General features: G+C 44.2%; 1 protein-coding gene across 1 annotated transcript in view; it reads right to left on the reverse strand.

The window, feature by feature from the left end:
* ADCK1 (aarF domain containing kinase 1) overlaps positions 1 to 23,701 on the reverse strand; it is an 805,280-nt gene that overhangs the window by 573,152 nt on the left and 208,427 nt on the right. Inside the window, exon 4 of the mRNA XM_085626629.1 lies at positions 15,635 to 15,838. Coding sequence (XP_085482755.1) covers positions 15,635 to 15,838 — 204 coding nt within the window. The remainder of the gene's footprint in view (positions 1 to 15,634; positions 15,839 to 23,701) is intronic.

Here is a 23,701-nt window from a genome sequence, read left to right on the forward strand (position 1 = left end):
CTTGGAGAGCGCCCAAAACCCCATTGAAGTGATCAGTGGTCGAGCTACTTTGGAAATCATTCACGAGAAACAAGCCAATTGTCATTTTTACACAGAACGTAAAACAGGAACAAATAAAATAAATAGTAAAGGAACATCGAAGTCTGAACAGACAAAACATATGAAATATGTTTCTTTGCTAGTGCTGTGAATCTTTGTTCGAAAAAGTTGGTTAAACATAACAACACTCTTGAAATGTTCGAGAATTTAATGGAAACTTCGCTGCTCCTCTATAATTCCAGTCTGTTTGTGGGGCTATAGCTAGGAAGTTTGTACTATGCAATGGTATATTACCATGCACTTTGTTAATACTGACTTTTGCACCAATGTGGAAACGTAACTAAAATCAATAAAAAAAAATTCTAAACGGAGAGATTGGATTGCACTTGCTGTGTGGTAAAGTGGTAGAAGCCCACATTGAATACTATAAAAAAAAACGGGTAATAGTAATATGTATAGTTACCGATACTTAGAAAATGCATAATTATAGTGTGAAGAGTTAAACAAAAGTATTGGTATTGTTATCATTATGTTCTTGCACACTTCAATGCCAATCACCTCAAACCGAGAGCCGGGCGAAACTACCGCGATGTCTTTAAGGGCTGAAGAACCATAGCAGGTAATCAGGAACCCAAATCTCCACTCTGTGGGAAAATCAAGAACAGGAGCCCAGAAAACCACAGCACCAGCCAAGAGCACAAAGGAGCTGAAAGTATTGCTGATTAAGAGGAAGCAAAATAACAAGAGCTTCCACCGACGAGCAATCATGGGTGGAATCAGCTAAGATAATAAATATGTTCAAGTAGTATTTCGGGATGGGTGATATCCATACTCCCAGGGCTGTCACGAACAACAGTTTTGTGGCACTGTAAGAAATTGGGTTACTGGTTGACGGGGGGTGAAACCCTACTCAAGCAGCAACCACAATTCTGGTCAGGGTGAGGCTATGCTCCAGGACAGCGACAAACACAAGAAGAGGGAGGCAACCACAGCACCGACACAGCCCTAATTGCTGCCACAGATGACACTACATTTATCACAGACAAGGGAGACATGACAACCCTCTTCCTACTGGAAACCACTGCAGCCTTTGACACTGTTCCAACCCTTCCTCATCAAGAGACACACCATGATCGGAATCCTCTGGCTCACCCTACAATGAATTTGCTCCTTTTTTTACTAGGCACTCTCAAACAGCCTTTCCCCCTTTCAGCCTGACATCACCAAGCTGACCAGGGCTCCCCTCTGAGCAATACCCTGCTCAACGTCTACATGGCCACTAACACCATCATTGTCTGCTCTCATGGCATCAGCATTGTCCCCTACGAAGATGAAACACAACTGATACTCTCTTCTCAGAAGACATCCACCATCCAAACCAACTTCATCAAGTGCAGGTCTGCGGTAGCTGACTGGATCAACAGTGACAAAACCACAGTGGTATTGTTCAGAAAAGACCTCTCTTTGGGCACCGGCATGGTGGTCCAGCGAACTGGAACCGGCCCCCTTCCTATCAATACCACCAGAATCCTGGACATCATGATCGGCACACAGACCTCTATGTCCAACCAACCCAACACAGTATCTGCCACGTTTTCAAACCCTCATAATGTTCAGGAAAATAATCACATGGCTCCTGCTGCACACCTGCAGAACAAGGACCCCAGCCCTCAATGCCAGCAAACTAGACTATTACAAAGGTCCTTAAAAAACACAATAAAGATATGAAGAATTTAGACTAGAATCAGCTCTATATTTAAGATGTCCAGCCGGACACTTAATTTAATGAATCAAAACAAGCAAGGCGAATAAGAGCACAGTAATGAAGTGGGACACAGTCCTGCGTCCTACACAAACATATAACAATTACATTTAGACACAAACATTTCAGGCAAGACAAGAGTAGCTTGTAGCCAATACAAATAACTAGGGCAAGCTTCTGGAAAAACAGTTAGTGCATTTGTTTTAACACGGCGTGGTACGAAGGGTTCATGCTTGCAAAAGTGGCGAAAGGTTGGACGGACTACGAGGTGCCTGTTAAGAAAAATTAATTAAATAAAACCGTCTCAATCGTGCTCGATGGAATGCTAGGAGGCATGATACAATTCCCGTGCACTTGTTGGTCCTAAGCAATCAAGATTCCATTGCACGTGTCTGAAGCAATTATAATTCCAGCATGCTTTGCACATTGTATCAGGTTGTCACATTTAGTCCTTTTTATTACGTGTTCCCTAATATCTGCTCCTTTTTCTGCCTTTCTCTCTTATTTTCCCTTTTCTTACAGGCAGGGTATAATTCAGGCTTGTATTATACCCGTCCTGATGATGATCCTAGTATTGTTTTAAAAGGATCGAAACGTCGTCAACTTCTTTAAACAGTATGCACATCAAACCAATGTGTTAAAACAAGTGCACTAACTGTTTTTCCAGAAGCTTGCCCTAGCTATTCGTATTGGCTACAAGCTACGCTTGTCTTGCCTGAAATGTTTGTGTCTAAATGTAAGTGTTATATGTTTGTGTAGGACGCAGGACTGTGTCCCACTTCATTACTGTGCTCTTATTCGCCTTGCATTTTTTGATTCATTAAATTAAGTGTCCGGCTGGACATCTTAAATATAGCGCTGATTCTAGTCTATATTCATCATAGCTTTATTATGTTTTTTATGGACCTTTGTTTTTGTAAAAAAACTGACGCCCAAGTTCCTTATCTACCTTGTGGGTTCCCTTGTTTGATTCAAATTATAGCAAACTAGACTATGGCAACTCCCTCTATGTAGGCTTCTCAACCAAGCTCACCGACAGACTCCAAGTAGTTCAAAACACTGCAGGCACATATTCTCTACCTTCCTGCTGGAGTGTACATAATCGCCCAATCCAGAAACTCACCATCTTTAATAACCCTTCACCCCACCACAAGACGCTTCACAACCTAGGACCAGCCTATCTCAATGACTCAATCTGCTTCCACACCTGGAGCCCTCACCTTAGTTTGGTTGGCCTAGTCCCGGCCCACATCCCCTACATCCGGCACGCTGAAGCTGGAGGAAGTGCTTACTATCACATCACCCACAAGGCCTGGAGCAAGCACCCCTTCCCCATCCGGGCAGCCAGCTCTATCCTCAAATTCAGAAGGAAACAGAAAATCTGACTCTTCAATTAAGCTACTCTTGGACAGCAAAGTCCACACCTTCTAGGGCTGCTGGACACCGTCCCGGGAGATAAGCGCACTGTACAAATTCTAATAACATTAAATAAGAAGCAAGCAAATGAGAATTTCAATGCAACCAATGGTAAACAATGGGCGGACTAAAAGCCCACTATAAGTATTTGGTATTGTCCAAAAGAGTCTTTCCCCTACAGACCGCTTTTAGCTGGTAAGCAAGACCTCAAAATAAATGAACCGTCCAATAACTGGAGGTAGAGTAAGTCACATCACTATAGTTGTCCCTGGGAGGACCCACCACCTCACTCATTTGTTCTCTTCACATTGGTGCTGTTTAGCAGAACTATACCCGTGGCTATGCTATGCTATTCATGTATAAACACCATGCGCCTTTTATCGAGTGGTGCCTGTCGGAAAGGCCCGCCATGGGAGCACCTAAGGTCGTTCCCCCAAGGCATGGTCTGTGCAGTCCTGTGCAGTAAAGGGGGTGCATGCAAACATGTGCCCCCTGCATGCATCCCCGTGTCTCCTCACGCCAGCATTTTCTTTGCGGGATCACCGCCAGAAAAAAGCTGGCAATGTAGAAACTCTTAATATGTTTGGCGGTGCCGCAGTGGCATCACCAAGGATTTTGCTTCCCCAGACCCCCACAAGACCATCAGGGATTTTGGATCCCTGGCGGTTGCGGCAGTCCCAAAACGGTCCGACCGCTGTAGGCCGTCGGATCGCTGGTGCGGTGGTCCCCAATCTTAACCGCACCTCTCAGCTGAACTCTTAATCAGAACCCTAAGTCTTTTAAACTCCTGAATACCAGAACGATGACAATCAAAAATAAGAATCTCCTACACATTCCTGAAATCTTGGTGCCAATATTGGAAATGAGAAATTGTGATTTGTTGTGCGCTTCATTTTAAAGCAGGGTTTGTGACCTATGAACTTTTGTAGCTGCTTCTGGTAGTGTATATAATTGTTTGTATTGCGAAACATTCTTTATGTTAAGAAATCAAACAGACTCATGATGTTTTTATTATACCTTTACCGTTTATAGATTGCTACTGGTGCTCTCTATGCACAGGCCATTTGGGAAACGATTTCCATTGCGTATTGCTGTGCGTCTTAGATGTGTACAATGCCAACACCAGATTGTCATAGAAATCGTGGCACCAAGCACTCTATGTTCACAGATTGCTTTGCTTAGCATATCACAAGATACAAAGCCAATGTTTTAGCTTGCAGCAATAGAGCAGAACCACTTCGCTGTGGGGATGAGCATCAGCCATGATTCCTCAACCCACGGGTTTGGGAAAAAAGGCAAAGGTTGTGCTCACATAAAGCAGTAGAGGAAGGTAAGCAGGCCTGGATACATATTCTCACAATGTCAGAAAATAACAGGACCAGTTAGACTGTTTTCATAGGATGTTGGGAATTTCTTCAAAGTCTATATTTTTTTATTTAGCTGGCTAATGCTCTAATTGTTCGCCATTCTTGGTACTAAAGGTTTGTAAACATCTTACGGTGTTCCTTGACTTTACCAAATTGACGCCCCTCTAAAATAAACCTGCTAGTGTCTCTAGGAGATTTGAACAGTCTCTACACTGACCGGTCCCATGAAGGAGCTACCAGTGGTTCAGTGAGACCTATCTATACTTCCTGCTCCGCAGACTCTCAGGCAATGTGCATGAGTATGGGGCTACGGGAGAGCTACTCAGAAGGGAAAACTACAATAGCCTTCTTCAAATATTTTGTGGCGAGTGTCTAATGATGGGAACAAATGGACACCCTCCCTTGCACAGGCAATGCATGCTTTATGATGGAAAGAACAGCATAACTCTGGTCACTAAAATGGTCTACCCCTTCAAGCCTGCAGTAGTGAACTCAAGCATTGTCCAGGTCTTATCTTATGGCCAGGTCCCTGCTGCAATATTAGAATCAAAGAGGTGGGTAGACATGTCGAAGAATGTTGGCTCAACTTCCAGTTCACCACTGCAGAAAACAAGGAGAGACAACCTTCTGTTCGTCTTTGATTCTCCCTAGAACTAGCCCAGGGAGTCCATTTAGGTGTTAAAATGTCACTCACCCAGAACATATTCTGGTGTCATGCTTCATCATGGAGTCATCACCCAGGTACTCTCTCTGTGTCTGGACGAGCGATGCCTTGACTCTCAAGCAAGCACTTTTGTCAGTGACTGGAACAAACCTGAGGCCTATGGACACAATTAGCTTCCAAAGTTAATACGAAAAAGCAAGACACCCCGGTTACGTTTCAGCTTCAATGGGGGTGTAATGACTGTCAAGAACTGGATTTTCCACCCCACGCAGATCACATTGCTTCCAGTCCGCCATCCTTTCTAAGTCTGCTGTATTGGATTCAGCAAAGTCCCGAGCAGGATACCATCTTAAGGTGAGGTCCACTTCTATCCACTACCCATCACCAAAGTAAATCTCACTGGGAGAGAAGAGGAATAGTAACAGCCTCCAAAGGTAAAAACAAGTAAGCAGCCAACTCCAGTGATATTGTGACTCCAGCTCAGCTGCAAACAGGATCAAGCATGAGCCTCGCCTAGTCACAGCAACCCTCAATGCATCCAGTAGATTTGGCTCTCCAAGACTACTCTAGTAGAGTCAGGCAGTGTCCCTAGCAGGTGTCCATCTTAAGGCCAGGCCCGCTGTAAAGAGTCCTGCCCTCAATTTCCCTTGACCAATGCTGTTATCCACGCTGTTCAGAGAGTCCTTGACTGAGCTCCCAAAGAAGCATTAGAGGGCAAGCGAGGAATTTTCTTTTTGGCCCTGTTCAGGCCTGAGAAAGGCCAAGGCATCAGTCACCCAGAACATCATCTCCAGACTGAACGTTTAACATGTGAGAGGTAGACATCTCCATTCTCTTCTACAATATTGCTACCACCAAAATGAGTACAAAATCATGTAATGCTGCACTGCCTTATTGGCAATAATGTAAAATATGTACCACAGATATATAATGCCTGTTTCATACAAATGCAAAATGGGGAAAAAATGTAAATTCCAAAATGGCATAGTGCCTGAGGCAGCATAGCTGCTGTACTCAATATTACAAGCAGGTTCTAACAGCACTAATATTTGAAATATCATCAATCCAAAGTTTATGACACCCTGTTTTTGTTATTTACCTATATTTGATTAAACCACCTCCTGAAAGCAATCAAACTGCTCTTCTGTTCTGCTCACAGATAACCTACTAAATTACTAATCTGTATGCCTTACTGAATTCCAAAATGTTATCACCCATGGTATCCATTCTCCTAATTTATCTCACACTCCCTAAAACAGGATCTATCTGCATGAGGCAGGGGTGCCCCCTCCCTCCACTGCTGTTCACCCTTGCCATGGAGGCCCTGGCTTGCAGGGCGAGGAGCGGGCAAGACTACAGTGGTTTGTAACTCTTGTAAACGAGGCATTACGTAGCTCTATATGCGGATGATCTCCTATTGTTCCTCCGCAATACATCCACGGAGCTGACAGGAGCACGGTCTATGCTGACTCAGTTTGGTAGGCTGTCTGGTCTTAAGGTTAACTGGCAGAAATCGAACCTGTTACCCATGACGCCCAATAGACCCTTGCCACCTGAACTAGGGAATCTACAATGGGAGCCTAGCTGCCTGCCAAACTTGGGAGTTAAAACATACCATGGCCACGCTGAGCTGTTAGAGGGCAATGTGGGTAGAGCGATATGCTCGATCCGGTCCTCTATAGATTTCTGGAGGACTATACCGCTCTCGGTAGCCGGACAAAAAGCTGTCCTGAAGATGGTGGCATTCCCACGACAGCTGTACTTTTTCAGAACCCTCCCGGTGTGGATACCACGAGCGACATTTAGGGGACCTTTACTCAACGATTGTGTCCTTCCTTTGGGGGACAAGACACAGGAGGGTAGCGCTGGCCACGTTGCAGCGCCCCATGACTGAGGGAGGCTTAGAAGTACCGGACTTCGGAGGATACTACATAGCAGCTCAACTGTACTGGATGATCAAGTGGCTGGCAGCCGGACGGAATCCTGATAGACAGTGGTGCACTTTCGCGACGACCGCCCCAACGCTTGCGAAAATACTACTGAGGGTACAGAGGAACTCATCGGGAGACACAGCAGAAACCAGTGTGGTGACGCGTGGCTGGGCTCTGTATCTGAGGCAATTGAGTGCTAGAATACCCTGTTATCCGGACCTACCCATAGCTCTGCTTGGCTGCCTCCCACAGGGGGAGCACTGGTCGGGGCTAGAGGATTAGGAGGAGGCAGGTCTGAAAGTGATGGGAGACCTTTACCGAGACTCAGGAACTGCTCCCTTTTGAAGATCTCCGAACGGAATACGACTTGCACCAAGGCCAGTTCCTAAAGCATAGAGCGCTCACGCGGAGGATACGGAAGTTCTGGGGCACGGGTAGCGCAGAATCCCCAGCGCTTGCGGAATGCCAGTACGTCGCACTCTCGGTGGGAACGATCAAACCGGTTTCCTGCCTTTACAAGGTAATCAAGCAGGACATACAAAGACCGTTAGACCGCTTGTAAGTGCAATGGGAGGAGTACCTTGTGAGACAGATCCCGGAGAAAGACCGGGATACGATTGTGGAAAGAACCCCAAAGGTGTCCAGAAACGCGTGGTTCAAACTAATAAACTACTACGCGCTCCACAGAGCATATCTTACCCCGTCCCGAATAAGGCTGTATTTTGGAATAGAGTCGGCAGTATGCTCTGAGTGCGGGGAGAGAGAAGCCCACATTCTGCACGTTTTGTGACTGCCCTATCTTGTACACATTTTGGGAGGAGGTACGATGTACAATAGGCAGCGCCATAGACAAGGAGCTGCCACAAACTCCAGACCATTACCTGCTGGCGTGTTTCTCACATATGGCCAAAAATACAATGACCAGGAAATTCCAAGACCTTGCATACATCCTAGCCAAACGCAGGGGGACCGCGGGTGGGTACATGGAAAAAGGAATTAGAAAATGGGCGGGGCGGAAGGGAGACTCTTACTTAGAGAAGCAAGGCGGGGTATAGGTAACATAGACCGAGCAAGAGCATGGGAGCACATAGTGGGAGAATTAACAGCTAACGAACATGGATCCAGCAGAGCGGAATCCTCGCAGCCAGTAGCACCAGACCAAGAAGAGGGGGGAAGTGAATTGGTAGGCCAGGGACAGGTTGACTAGATGAGGCCATCATAGCGACATGCACACTTTAACACCTAGAATCAAGGCAATGCCCATAGTGCGCGAGCAATGCCTGAAGAGACATTTATTTGGAACTGAATGAAATTCGAGGGAGGGAGTGGGGAGTTACTTTGTATTAAAGTTAGAGTGCGCCAGAGAGTGTACACCTAATTGTATATGCATAACGTTGAAGGAAATTAATTTATGATATGATTATTTGAAAACCCAATAAAATCTGGTTTAAAAAAAAAAAACAGAAGGTCTATCTATATGGACATTATCATCATCCATTGAGGCATGTGCCTCACTACCTCTCCTCTGCCCAAAACTACATCATCTCTCACACTATATACGCCACCCAAAACTTTACAACACTACACAGACCTCAATCTGAGGAATCTTAGTGTGCCTCTCTACCTATAGAATACCTGCTATGTTTACAATAAGGCATCCATTGATTATTGACGTCCACAGCCACACTACTGCACCAAGTCATGTATTGACTGTAAAGACGCAGATAATGAAAAAACAACAGCAAAGGCGGTGAAGTTGGCACTATGCTCAAAACCCAACCATTCACACCCCTATACCAACTATACACCCTTTGGTTTTCACTCTCCCTCCTCCATTGCCTCTCCCAAAGTAAATATTTTAACACTATCTTATACATAAGATGCCTTTGATTTTTTTTCCCTCCTAGGACCTAGACACGGCCATTGCCTTATTTGAAGTCACTGGTGTTCCACTCAACCCTTCAATAGGTTTGGTATAGTTCATCAAAACCAACACCACTGCAGGATGACAGCAAGCACTGTACTTCAGAAACATACATCATGTCTCCTACTCCTTGTCTCTAAGGCACTAATTCATTCACTAGTACTTAGTCACATGAATTACTACAACAGCCTGCCCATCGTCATCCCTCAACCTTCTTTCTCCCCAATGGGCAAGGTGCTTAACGTCGCCAACATAACCTTTTTCAATTTGACCAGACATCCACCTAATACTCCCCTCTGCTACAAAGCGGGGTGGCTTTCTACTACAATCTATTATTGACATTTGTATATAAAGTGGTCCTCAGCATTTCTCTCAACTATCTAGCTAACATGGTGACTTGCTACATACTTGCAAGGAACTCATGATCTGCAAACCAGATATTGCTGGTGACACCTAAAGCGCCCTGTGCGGACTCCAGATTCCCATCTCTCCATCTTCAAGGTCTCCATTACTGGAACTCTATCTCCTAACATCTGCGCCGGCCCTTCACTCGGTGACTTCAAATTGAGCTGGAAGAACCATTTCAATCAATCAGAAAGATAGAACAGCTAAGTATGCCCAGTGTATCAAAAATGAAAATAGCCAACGCATAGCCATTAAGAGGGGACTTACCACTTTGCCCTCACCCAACACCTCCCGGGCATTTAAACCCGTTTTTTGCTGACTCTCGACACAAAAGCATTCTCTGAGTGGACCTAGAGGAACTATAGAATCTTGAGCAACCTTTTTCAAGGCCCATTCATCAAATTATGTGAGCAGTGAACACGATAATTCTGGATACCTCCCAAATTCAATACTGCTAATTACGCAACTGGGAATTGTATCCCGAAAATTCTCTAGCAGCAACACATACCCTTACCCCATTTGAAGCATGGATCAGCTCTTTCAAGGACACAAAGGACCTGATCTCGAGAACTTACACCACTACCCAAGAATCTAAGACGTGTTCCAATGTTATACACCTGTCAGACTTACCACATGTCCACTACTACCGCCACGATCTGCTGGCATTGCCACCAAGCTACATGCAAGTTCCTCTATATCCGGTGGTCTTGCTCCATGATCCAAACATATTGGAAGAAAATGAGCAGGCATATTAAAGGCACGCTGGGCTATCAGTTACCAGCCATCCTGATTCTCAGGATACAACCCACCATAGAAGGCATCACCTGCGCGGTTAAGGCAGTAATCTACCTCATGACCGGAGCAGGAGATAGCTCACTGCATTTTCTTAAGAAGTTCGAGCCCCCTCCCATGGTGTCGTGGTTCCAGAGGCTCTGGCAGACACTAGCTTAGGAGTGTATGACCCACACACACTCCATTTCTAAAAAGAGATTCACTCACCTCTGACAAACACTAATTAAACTACCTTTCCAAGCTGGAATTTCTATGCTTTAAACCTTCTAGGCTTAGGACATTGCAACTTTTAGAGTAAAACATATGCACTCCTCCATGTGCGGGAAGCTGGGCGCTCTGGCCGACCAACAATGGGAATTCAGGATATCCCCTCCAGCCACCACTAGCACGGACCATGCAGGAACCGCCTTGAACTTTGGCATGAGGGAACCTGGGCACCTTCTACTTCCACTCCCCTCTACTGGACGACTGACCACACACTCGCATGGCTCCTGGGGCTAGATGGGAAAATATATGGACCTCCCCCTGGTTGCTCTTTATGTTCCTTCTTTTGTTTGATATGGATTGTTGACATAGACAACACGCAATGAAACACGACGTGGGCGGGTCATTCTACTTCTCCATGACCTGTTGCTGACTTGGGCTTTTCTTTATGAGTCTTTTTATGGGTGGTCATGTGGACCACTAATCCTTATTTTGTTTTGTATCGTTACAATATACCAAAAAAGATGTTTGCCCAAAAATTTAAATAGGTCTATCGAGAAACTCTACCATGTAATTACAGTTTCTGTTTCACTGTGTATCTACCAAAAACAGAATATTTGTACAATATCACAATCACGCTATCTTCCTATCACACTATTTACCACTCATGTCCTGTTATATGACATTTCTGCTAGAAATGTTGTGTCGCTCATTTCAAATTGATAGATAAATAAACGTGACATGTATACGAGTATTTTCACCCGGAAGGGTTTCTTGGCGACACAGATTGTTTATCCTGTTCAATGACACTCATTTTCTCAACCTCAGGAGTATAAAAGAATTAGCTGATCGACCAGAATTCAAACCTATGATAATGGGGTGGGGGAGGTAGAGGGGCAATACAGATCCCCACAGTGGAACCTGTAATGCACTGCGTCATCACATGCTGCTGAAGAGAGATTTGTTCCTGAATATTGAAGCAAAGCTCAATTCTTTGTAGAGTTTTTGTTGGCTAAAGTATTACAGTGCCTTTGAAATCAAACAAACTCTGTTTTGTTATTCAACAACCTATTTTAGTTTGAAAAGCCTTCTAGTCTTAAACATTTTACAGGCCTTAAAGTGATGACATGTGTTATGTCTTCGGAAATCGACCTTCAAATAAGTAAGCACCAGCACACAGGAAGTACTTTGTTCACCTTCCTGGTTACTCACAAGGCGTCTTTATTAAGAGGTAGCTCCACCCCCCAACCATCACGTGAATGACCACAGGTGTATAAATAATGGGGGAGGTCCACTAACACCCCTCCGGGCTACGGCCAAAAATGGTCCGCGCCACCAGTGACCACATCACACTCCTCCAGAACCTGCAAATAAAACAACACAAATATAAAGAAAAACAATAAGAGAGAGAAAAACAAAATAACACAAACCCCCCCCCCTCAAATAGAACACGCTGTCCGGGTCGTTAAACCAAGTCAATATGTGACGTAGTTCTTCAGTCTTGAAAACCTGGCGGGGCACAGCCAAAGCTGGTACCTCTCGACACCCCCTCGCGGCGGACCAGACTCCGGTCCCTGGGATTCCTCAGGCCGGGGCATCAAATCACACTCAGGTGCCACACGGGGCATCCTCATAGAGGAAGAAACACTACATTGATCTGACACCACAGGACCCCCACCAGGAAGTTCATCACGGTCCAGTGCCTGAGCAGGAGAAGGTCCACCACTACGCAAATCCACACCATCCGTAGACTCCTCATCAGAAACCAGAGGTCCATTATCTGGCCTCATATTCTCCATACGGCCTCCACCAGGACTTCAGTAAGCTTTGAAGAAAGACACATTCCTGGAGATGCTCATTCCATTTCTTATTGCCGTGATCTTAGTCCCATAAACAGACTGAATAATCCACGGTTCAGGCTCAAAAGGCAAACTAAATTTCCCTTTCGGATGCCGATTCCGCACTATAACAGCCTCCCCCACCTTAAAGGAACTCAATCTTGCTCCTCGCCTTGAAGAAACCTTGTCATTCTTCACCTTGCGTTTCCGCAGTTCATCCACCACCTATGCACGTTAGGCAGACACTGCCTCCATCTGAGGGTAAAATCACCCATAGGTCGATTCATACACAAAGACATCCGGCTGACCTTCGTAGTGGAATGAGGGGTCATCCGATATTCCCTCAAGAAACCATACAAAGCACAATCCAAATCATGCTGGTCAGCCACAGCAATCCTGATGGCTTTTTAAAGGGTGCGCATAAAGCGCTCAGCCTCCCCATTGGCCTGAGGCCATAAAGGAGTAATCTTTTTGTGATGAATTCCCCTGGACTGAAGGTAGGTAGAAAAGTCCTGACTTGAAAATGGAGGACCATTGTCAGTACGAAGCTCAAACAAACCATAAGTAGCAATGATTTTCTCAAACCGAGAAATTGTCTGACAAGCCGTGGTAGTGTCCAGTACCTCAACCTCAGGATATTTAGAGAAATCATCGATATCCACCAACATATGATGCCCATCTGGTAGGCTCCCAAAGACAGCACTTGCCCGCTGCCAAGGGAATGAAGGAATGTCTTCCGTGAGGATGGAAGCTGGAGGGTTCACAGTCTCAGCAGCCTGACAGAGTGCACATTTCATCACTGTGCCCTCCACTAAAGCATCCAGGCCCGGAAACCACGCTTTACATCTCAATCTGGATTTAATCTTCACTACCCCTTGATGAGCCACCACCCTTTGTTAAAGACACCCAGGAATCACCAGCCGTGGACCCCCCATCAAACAGCCGTCCGGGGAGATGACCAGCACGTCCTGCACATTGTGAAGGGACGCCAAAGTAGACCTAGCATCCTCATTACGATACTTGGCTTATCCACCAGGAGACTCCATTTCCCAGTGCTCACTGCAGAAAGACAAAGCTAGAAACACTCAACCAGTCTTGTAGACTCCAAAATCTCCTCCAAAGAGATAGGAAGTGGCCGAGCTCGCGCAACCACCAAACGCACATATTCCTCAGTATCCTCAGCATCAGACTCCTCACTAGGAGTGGCAGGACGGAAATGCCTTGAGAGATAGTCAGCAGGATTCAGTGTCCCCAGCACTGGCAATTGCAATATAGCAGACTTAATGGGATGAGCAACATATGTGCATGCAAGGCATGGAAACCGCATCTGTGGACCAATGTTCACATGCAGAGGCACTTTTATTTGTATGTTAGCAAGCATTGGCAAAGCCAGTAAGCCTGGCTTTTGGCAATGCTTGCTAATATACAGATCTGCGGCAGTTTAAATGGAAAAATGATCCAGCTCTAACACAAGTGATGGGGTGCAAGTAATGTTCCCAGAAGCACTCTAGAGTATGGTTTCACTCCAAACAGACAGGACCAGACATCAAGGAGCCATTGACGGCTAATTTGGAAAAGTTGGTAGGATGCATCCCCACCATCTATGGCTTAATGTTCTTCTGAAAGATGCCACTACTGAGAACCCCATCACAGGCTCAGGAGTAATACCGACAAGTCTGATTGCCTATGGTTTGCATTTATGTGGTAGTATGCTCACAAATTAACGAATGGAATATACCTTTAAGTGATACATGCATAAGCGAGCATGAACTAGGTGACCATCTTCACCCCTTGTTTATCTCTGCATTGCTCTTCCCTTGCCCAGGTGGATGGAGTACAATATCAAAAATGTTTCATTGGTTGAACACTCAGTTGAACAAATTGCATTTATATTGTGCCTGTTAAACTACAATAAAATACACACTTTACAAAAATAAAAAGACATTCTTGCCAAGAAGAGAGTAATGACCCCTGAAGATCCGTGTAAATGTCCAAGGCCTTTCTGAATACACTGGGATTATGAAGCACCATGTGCTTGCTGCAGAGGGGATGGCTGAGAATAAATGTTCTTGTTGCCATGCTTGGAAACTCAAGTGAATGAACCCTATGTATATATCTATAGGACCCCCATAGAAAGACTTAAGAAGGAGGCAGCCAGGATGAAGTCAAGAAGAGAAGGAGCAATTAGGTAGAGTGACTCCTCTGAACTCCAAGATTGAATTAGAGATGACCAGGAGCAGAGTGAAAAAGGGCAGAGGGATGGAGTTGGGTAATGATGGAACCATTTTGTAAGTGACCATTCACTTTGTGATGTGAGTTAAGCAAACAGTACATACAAAATATAACTGTGTATATATTAATTATCTCGAAGCTTCAAGATAATGGGTATCAGGGATGACAAAAAAAGTTAATTGATGGTTTAAAATTCTGTAGGGCAAGATCACACCGATATTTAAATAAAACAATGAGTAAAAGCATGTGTGTGCCCGGAAAATATAAATATGAAATTAGGAACATTCTATTAAAACACTTGTAACAGGAGATGTGCAGGAGAAAAATAGTAATGTTATGCATGCGTAAAAGCATATTGTGAAATTATATTGTGGCCAATGGTTTCAGAACAATTTAGAGGAAGACCAATTGTAATGTACTGTCCAGCTGGTTACAGACTTAAGTTGTTTCCAAAACCATCCCTGTGAAGCACGTCAAAACTGCTGTCTAGTGTTAAGAAAATAGAACTAAAACAGAAAAGTATAAACAAATTATTGATTTCAAGGACCAATCTCATTCTACAGGGGGGAAAAAGTAATCAGAAAGTAATGTTTTTAAGAACTCGCAGGATGATGCTCAGTGCTACAGGCAACAAAAGTTTGGACCTCTGACATACAGAGAAACAATTCAGTTTTCAAGCATCACGTCAAGGGAGATTTAAAAATCTATATCCTGCAGTGCAGCTTTTCAAAAGTAGGAAAATGAAATCAAGAACTTAAATTAAAAAAAAGTTAAAGAAACTGAAATCCATAGGTAATGTGATTACAAAACAGGTAATCGTGTATTTTTAGACTGCCCCAAGTTGAATATTTGTTAAGCTATTCAATTGGGAGAATGATGGTTCTCGCTGCACGTGCAGGTAATTAGAGAAAGGTGATGGACTGCTTTCCAACCCACCTGCAGGTGGCGACAGAGAGGTATTTGGTGGCTCCAATTGCCACCTTTAGGTGAATACTGTCAGGTGAGTGACGGCTGAGTGCCCCTTGCGGGTTGTTATACACAAGTTAGATTTCACTCTTACCTCTTTGCCCAAGTCTTCTCGGATGACTTGCTGAATCTCGTGGAGGCTGGTTTGAGGGGCCTGGCTGTGCAGCACCTTCAGGGTGCCGGTGTACTCCTTAGGCAGCAAGTAGTCGAGGGCACCCAGGTGCTGTCCTACTTTGATGTATGTTCCCCTGTTGGCACAACACAGGTCTCGGAGGCGCTTAGCTGACCGGAGATGTACCTAGGATCATAGAAAGAATTATCTCAAACAAAACGCTACATGTCGCAACTTGACGTGGACAGAGAGGGAGAGTTCAAGGAGGAAGGAGCAAATGTTTCATTGGCAAACAATGGGCGAGCCAGCATCAAACCACTGAAAATGGGAGGCAAACAATATACCAAAACAAGCACTGGCAATGCCAATAGGTCTGACTTATTATGAATGCAGTCAAGCTAGGCCTACAAATCCATGTAGGTTAATGGCTGCCCTCCTATCGGCAGAGCTGTCAGAGACACCATAAATTATCTTATTATCTAAGACGCTTTAATAGCATTACAATGCCATGTGTACGACCCTGAAAGTTCTATTTCAGGCAGCTGGATAAATAAATACAATGATAAAAGCTGTGTGGAGGGCACGCATGCTACTTCTGCCCAATCAAAACATGAGGGTGGAGCCAAAGCCCCTTTCCTGGTGGTTCTCACATAATTGTCTGGGGACAGCTGCACTGTCAAGCTAGATCATAAAAGCAAAGCCCAGAACTGATACAAAGGGGAGCACAGAAATATGGCATCTAAGAACTAGTATAGGTGAAGAAGAGGACCCCAAATGAAGGCATTATTGGAGTCTTGGTAGAACACGAGGTTGAGCCTTACAAATAAAAAAACACATAACATATGATGGAAGGTCTACAAAGAAAACACAGCAAAAAAACTGGATGCTCAGAATCCAATAGGCTTTTACAAACTATGCATGTCCCAGTTCCTAAACCAGATACTTATGTTAAACTATGCAATCTTCAACAAACCTACTTACGTCCTGTTAAAAGTGGTAGTCCTTTGAGTATCCCAACAGCAAAGGATATAGCCGACCAATGCTGATTAGAGAAAAAGGGGTCCCCTGCAACAAGCTAACATGCCCGAGGCAGGGATAATATCAATGAGTTACAAAAAGAAATCTCAGGCAATTAACTATAAACCAAGGTAGAGGGCACATAAGAAGACACGCAACAAAACAGTGTTATTGATCCAAAAATTGAAAAATCCTTTTAATCTTATAAATAACAATGTCATTATGTCTTTAAGAATAATTATTGTAAAGAAAAGTATACACCATATTAATAACATACATTACAATCATCAGACATACATCCACTTCTCATCCCCCTCATTATCAGTGTGTTGCAAAAGTACATTATGATCGTGCAATATATATTTATATCACAAAATAAACAAAGTGTTTTAATTGACTAATACAACAAAAGCTTGTACATATTTGTGCCCCAAAGAACGAAATTCTGTATATCTATGGTTTTCTAACCAGCCGACCAATGCTTCAGTGTTGGAAACCGACTAACCGCAATCTTACAGTACAACATCCAATCCAATAGGATCATCAATTACATATGTAGATAGACACCCTCTCAGGCAATGTGCATCCAGCGACGAACAACAAAGCTAGGTTCCCTCTTCGATCGGTCGGTGGATTACTTATATCCATCAAGTCCATGGTGTCTTCAAGGCGACCATAGAGGGAGCCTCCTCCAAGCTCAAGAACCAACACACCCTCGATTGATGAACCTGCATCTGTTTAACTTTGGGATAAAAATATACTCACAGAAAGTAGTAAAAGCAATGACCCCCATATTTCAAGGAGAAAATGTGTTTACTCTGTATGCCCAAAGAAATAATATGTACGGTTCATACATTGTCATTAAAAAAAAGAAATATAAAAAAGAACCAACACAGAACGACGACGAAGAGAAGACAAAGAATACACACCTTGCAGCTACACATAGCACAGCCACAAGAAAAAAGTGCAAACAATGCTTGTTGTACTAAAAGTGCAAATACAAAGTTCAATACAAAGTGCAGAGATTGTGGCAGAAGACTGCCAGGGCCCGGCCACCAATGCCCTCCCTCCAGTGAGCCTCATGCTAATATACAAATCAGGAGCCTAGGGCAAATCATTCTAAAATATATTTACAAGCACATGTATAATGTAGCAATTCAAAGGGTCAGTTACTCATAGTTGTCATATAAAGTTACAACTTCCACTGTTAAGATACAGAACAAAAAGCCAATAATATCATCATAAAAAGATTGATATCATTCATGCTATTAAGAAAAAACACAAAATTGCAAACCTGCTTAGGGGAGACAAGTATAATGACAAAAAAAGTCATCCAATCCATTAATTCGGTCGAATATGATGAGCCAGCGTCAATCATGAGATTATTTTATTTCAACAGGACAGGTTCATATGACGCAAGCAACATATGCCTCATATGTAAGGCTGAACTGCAAGACAAGAACACACAGAGCACTGGCAACATGCGACCGCCAATAAACTAGGCCAGCAAACATGACTTAATTGAAGGGAACGAGATGGCAGTAAGAGAGGCGGTGATAGAAGTATACACCGGTGGCAGCCTGCAAATGTTCTGTAGGCTTCCTGGATTTGGCTTGTTGAACAGGAATGAACTGTCTAACTAGAGGTCTTGTGGACATGGCGGCATTCGTGTGTGTAATGGATCAGATATTGTTCGTCTCGCTCCGCACGAATTGAATCCCCGGGCATAGGCTCTTCCCGGCTGTACCCTCCCCTCAGGTCAGTACCTTCTGGGCTTCCGCACTCAACTTTCATTTCACTGCTGAATGGGCGCCTCTTCAGTGGCAGCTGCCATGCTCTGTGATAAGCAGTCATGAAGGGGGGTTGATTCCATCAAGCAGAGAGCCTGGATATGCCACCGTTTTCAGCGTCTTATGTTAGGTGGTGGAATAACTTCATACAGCTACAGAATGCAGGTCGTGACTAATGTTGCTACTGGAACAAGTACACCGCGAAATGGAAACATTCGTCCCTTGAACGTGAGGGGAGTGGCGAGCTTACCTAGCTGCGTCCACCCCGAATTTGGGGGCAAAGGTATTTCTGTGCTTGACTTTCATCACATTTCTTGCTAGCCCGGGGTGAGTTTTTGCAAGCTTGTGCAGGAAGAATAGGGGTGCTGCCCAGTGGCGTAGCTAGGTGACCATGATCCCGAATAGAAGCAAAGTAACTGTGCCCCCCTCACGAGGCTGGCATCTCAAACTGCCAGCTGCCGCCATAGTTCACAGCCTTCTTTGACAGAGTCTGCATCCGCTATGCCATTCTTATACTTACTATATTTCCACTCCCTGCACTTCTGCAAATCAAGGTCATAAACCTAAAATGTGGTGCCAGTGGCCATGCCCTTAAAAAGTGCATGCACCCCATACTCAAACTGCTGGCCTCACACTGGCACAATTTTCAATCTGTAAACCACTTACCCCGGACTCACAAAAGACAATGTTAATCATGCATTCACACAGGCCTTCTGCTCACAATGCATTCACAGAATATGATGGCAAGCCTGCAATTGCACAAGGACACTGTTCACACACAGGTACACTGGTCACTAGGGAGGAGCAGCGTTTGGACAGATGATTGCACAGGAGGTACAGGTTGCTTATCTGGTGCTTTGCTCCACTAGTGCAATTCAAAGCTCTTGAAGTCATCTACAATGAAATCTGAATGTCCACTGAGGTTATCTAATCTCCCATCAGCTACACTTGGAGCAGCAATGCAGGCTATGCAAGTCTGATATTTGTAGACTTCTGTGGGGAACAGTCTTGGCATCAAATAAAAGTCCCACTTGCCTTCTAAAAAACAAGATGGTGTTTTTCTTTGTAGTGCAAGCATATGCTAATGTAAATCATGAATAGAATTAAGAAAAAATATGCCAACTATTAGACCTGACAGACCTTAGGGTGGTCTTACCCCAAACATTTTGCCTACTCACCCCCTGTTGCTGAAATTCACTTTTGTGGGCTTTAGGACTCTAGCAGTGGTTAGCAGTGGTAGAGTGCAAAAAGTGCGTGTGCTCACCCCTTAAAGCATGGTTAACTTGGCCTACACCTGATAGGCACGTTAAATTTACTTTTAAGCCCCTAGTAAAGTGGCACAAAATGTACCCAGGCCCTGTAAATATAATATTATGAGTGGGCCTGCAGCACCGATTGTGCCACCCACTTAAGTAGCCCTTTAAAACAGGTCTCCGGCCTGCCAATTCGTCCTCGCAAACAAAACCTTTTCCCAGACCTTAACCTCCCTTTTTAATACATATAAAGGTACACCTAAGGTAGGCCCTGCACAGCCCATAAGGCAGGGTGCAGTATATTTCAATGGTTGGACATACACTTAAGTTTCATATGTACTGGCAGTGAAGCACTCTCAAATTAGTTTTTTACTACTTTGAGACCTCTCCCATAGGATAACATTGGGAGAGGACTCAACATTGGGTTACCTTATTAAATTTAAAAAGTAATAACTTTTGACTTGGAGCAGGTAGGGGTAGGTATGCCATGTCTACACTCAAAATCCGACTGCCATTACAAAGGGTTTGAGATTAAAATTAATTTAAGCCACAATTCTGAAAATGTCCCTTTTAGAAAATTGGCATTTTTTTGTCCTAACCATTTGGTGCCTGCAGCCTATGTCACATGACTGGGCGTAGTTGGCCTTTGTGTATTCCTCTCAGACAGGGAGACAAAGGAAAACTAGGTGTTGGCAGTATAGGACATCCTCTCAGGATGGGAGAGGGAGAGCTTTCCCTACCTCACTTACATTTCAAATGGGCTGCCTCAGCACACTTGCAAAGAACTCAACACCGCCCCTTGTCCCCCTCGACTCCTTGAAGCCTGTGCAGGGGAAGAATGAAATTGCAGAAGCAGGAGTGGGGGGGAAAGTCTACACATTTCTCCCACTTCAAAGGCTGGTACACAGTATAAATATTAGACCCTCAGACCAAATTTTCAGATCACTCCTGGACCTGTCGACAATACAGAAGAAGGTTTGCTTTGTTCCCCAGAGGGCTGACCTGCCGCATGGGATATGCCTTGTTCTTCACAGGATTGCCCTGCTGCTTGAGGCCTGCCTGCCCTGTTCACCAGAGAACTGCTCTGCTGCTTGAGGTCTGCCTTGCTACCCAGAGGACTGCCCTGCTGCTTGAAGCCTGCCCTGCTCTCTGAGAAGGAAGACTGGACCTTCTCCCTCCATCTCAGGGTAACTTGAGTAACTACAAGGGCCAGTTGGGTGACCTCCTGTTTTGTGCTGCAGGGACACAAGCTCCAGAAGCCCCCCTGCAACTGCCAAGTTGACCTGCTGCAACTGGACCTGCAACTGGACGTACTTGAGTCCTGCTGTCATCTGCTGGAGTGAGTTCCTGATCTCTATGAGGTGTCACCCCAGGTTCTGGACCCTTGACTGTCATCAGCTGAGCTCCTCATATGAAGTTTTTAGCTTTGCTGCAACTGGCCCTGCAACTGGACCCACCGGAGTCCTGCTGTCCTCTACAGGAGTGAGTTTCTGATCCCCAAGAGGTGACACCCCAGGTTCTGGCATCAGTTAAGATCCTCAGGTGAAGTCCTGAAGTTTTGAACTCCACGGGCTGGACTTTGAGAAGTTAACCTCTTCAGTGGGACTAACCTGATCCCTGCATCCAGCCCACACTGCATTGTGGTTGGCATGAACTTATAACTTTGTAACAGTCTAGCGCAACCAGATACCCACAGTTAGCACTTTCTGCTTAATGGCTTTACTTAAACCTTTAAAAATTAATATATCTCTGAATCTACAGATCAGATTTTTCTTGTTTTGGTCTCATTTTATTAATGAAATTTTACTCTATTTTACTAAATTGTGTGCTATTTTTATAATGTAGTGTTGTCAATTTATTACTGTTTGTGTGCTGCATGAATACTTTACACATTTTCTTTAAGTTAAGCCTGACTGCTTTTGTGCCAAGCTCCTAGAGAGTTAAGCAATGGTTAATTTAGTGACATTTGTGGCTCACCCTAACAAGGATTGCGGTTGTTGCTTGAGAAAAGTTTTCACCCACCTGAACCCAATTGTTTACACCACCCAATTGTGGAGGCCTTGTGCTTCAATGACAAAATTAAAAAGTAAAGCTTTGCACTTGTCTTCCGTCTTGGAACAGTAAAGGATGACAGAGTATGTAGAACACCGTTTCAAGATAGTGGCATGGTTTTGAAGCTTGCAGCAGTGATACTGATGCTCTGCATAAGAAAGTTGTGGCCCAATATCAAAGGCAGCAGAGCTGCTGGTACTCTACTCAATTAGCACTAGTCTGCATTTGCAGTTGAGCTGCTGGGCTATATATGAGCAAAACGACATATCTCCTGAAATCAGACTCCTCTGGATGTAGGCCAACACAGACTAAGCAGGCAAAATACTGTTACTCTGACTCCCGGACATCCTAAAGACCAGTGGTTGTCCACTATGCAGAATTAGTAGAGTAAAAGGCTCCCCTTAGAGAATCTGTATCACACACCAATGAAGTTTCAATCAATCACACCACTCAACCAAGATCTTCCCGTGTTCACTCCAGACCCTCTTTTTACTGTTCCCACAGGAAGCAGGATCGGTAGTGATCTTATTAAGGAGCGTCTTTGGCTAGAATGGCATGGTGGGTGAGGAGGAATAGAGCGGAATGCAGTCCGAGCGATTGCCAGCGGCAGAGATTAATTCAAGCATTCCATTCATCACCGTGTGTGTTTTTTAATACAGCAAGAAACACTCTCCACCATCTCCTTGTGCAGCACGAAAAACCTATCAAGCACGTAGGACATAAGATAAGGACCCTCCAAATCTCCAATAGCAGACAACAGGAATCTACTTCACATGAAGCCGCAGAAATGCCTTTGTGTAAAACACCAGAGAAGTGGTCCTTGTCTAAAGAGCCGAGGGGAGGAAATATTGAATGTGTGGAGTGGCAAGGTACTCCTTTTTTCCTTATATACAAGCTTCATCATCATAATGAATGCCCCTAAACCATTCTGCAGAGCTTCGCCATTGTCAGGGCTACTTGGATAATGCAGCAAAGACATTTAAAGGATGTATGATGTTACAACGCATGCTTTTACAACGCATGCTGTTACAACAAATTTTTTACAACGCAAGTCTTTACAACGCAAGTCTTTACATCGACTTGCAGTAGATGGCGTGCTAACATTAAAAAAGGGTAATTTACTATTCTAACTCCAGTCCACGTTGCAGTAGGGGAGGTGTTTGGATAGTAAACTACACTATTTTTAATGTTAGCACGCCATCTAGTGCAAGTCGATGTAAAGACTTGCGTTGTAATGGCATGCGTTGTCACAGCATTTGCGTTGTAACAGTTTCGTTGTAATGGCAGTGCGTTGTAAAAGTTGCGTTGTAATGGTTGTTCACCCATTTAAATTATGAAGCAAGGTTATCTACATTATGTTGCAAAAAGATCAAATTATATAGCACATTTTCTGATAGTATTATGTTAATTCATTGGAACTATAAGCAACATTTTGTTGAATATGCTAATAATCCAAATTATTGGGCATACACAGCAAATCCATAGCTTTGTGGTAAACGCAGTAGCCACAGAATCGCCTAAATCCACTGGACCTCACCATTGTCCAATGTTTTATCAACTAATTATTCATGAAAGTGAAGCAACAACTTAACATTCTAATTTTAGTTGGTGCCCTTTGTTTGCCACACTTTGAAGAAATTTGCTTTTTCAAGCTAAATCCCCCGAAAAAACATGCAACATAGAACAAATACATAACGGGTAACATGGTCCTCTATTGTCATCTCCGAGTTCTGTTGACATTTACTAAGCACCCCTCAATAGCAATATCTGGCTATAATACACAGCTACCAATACTGTATGCTCTATAGATACATATTATTCCCACTCTGGTCTCATCTTCAGTTTCTTTAGAGAGAGAGAGGAGGCCCTTCACACCAAGGGAACAGGGCACTACGGATCAGTAGAGGATAAAAACTCCCCTTGGAACCAAGAACAAA

This window comes from Triturus cristatus, chromosome 9, assembly GCF_964204655.1.
Source record: "Triturus cristatus chromosome 9, aTriCri1.1, whole genome shotgun sequence".
NCBI lineage: Eukaryota > Metazoa > Chordata > Amphibia > Caudata > Salamandridae > Triturus > Triturus cristatus.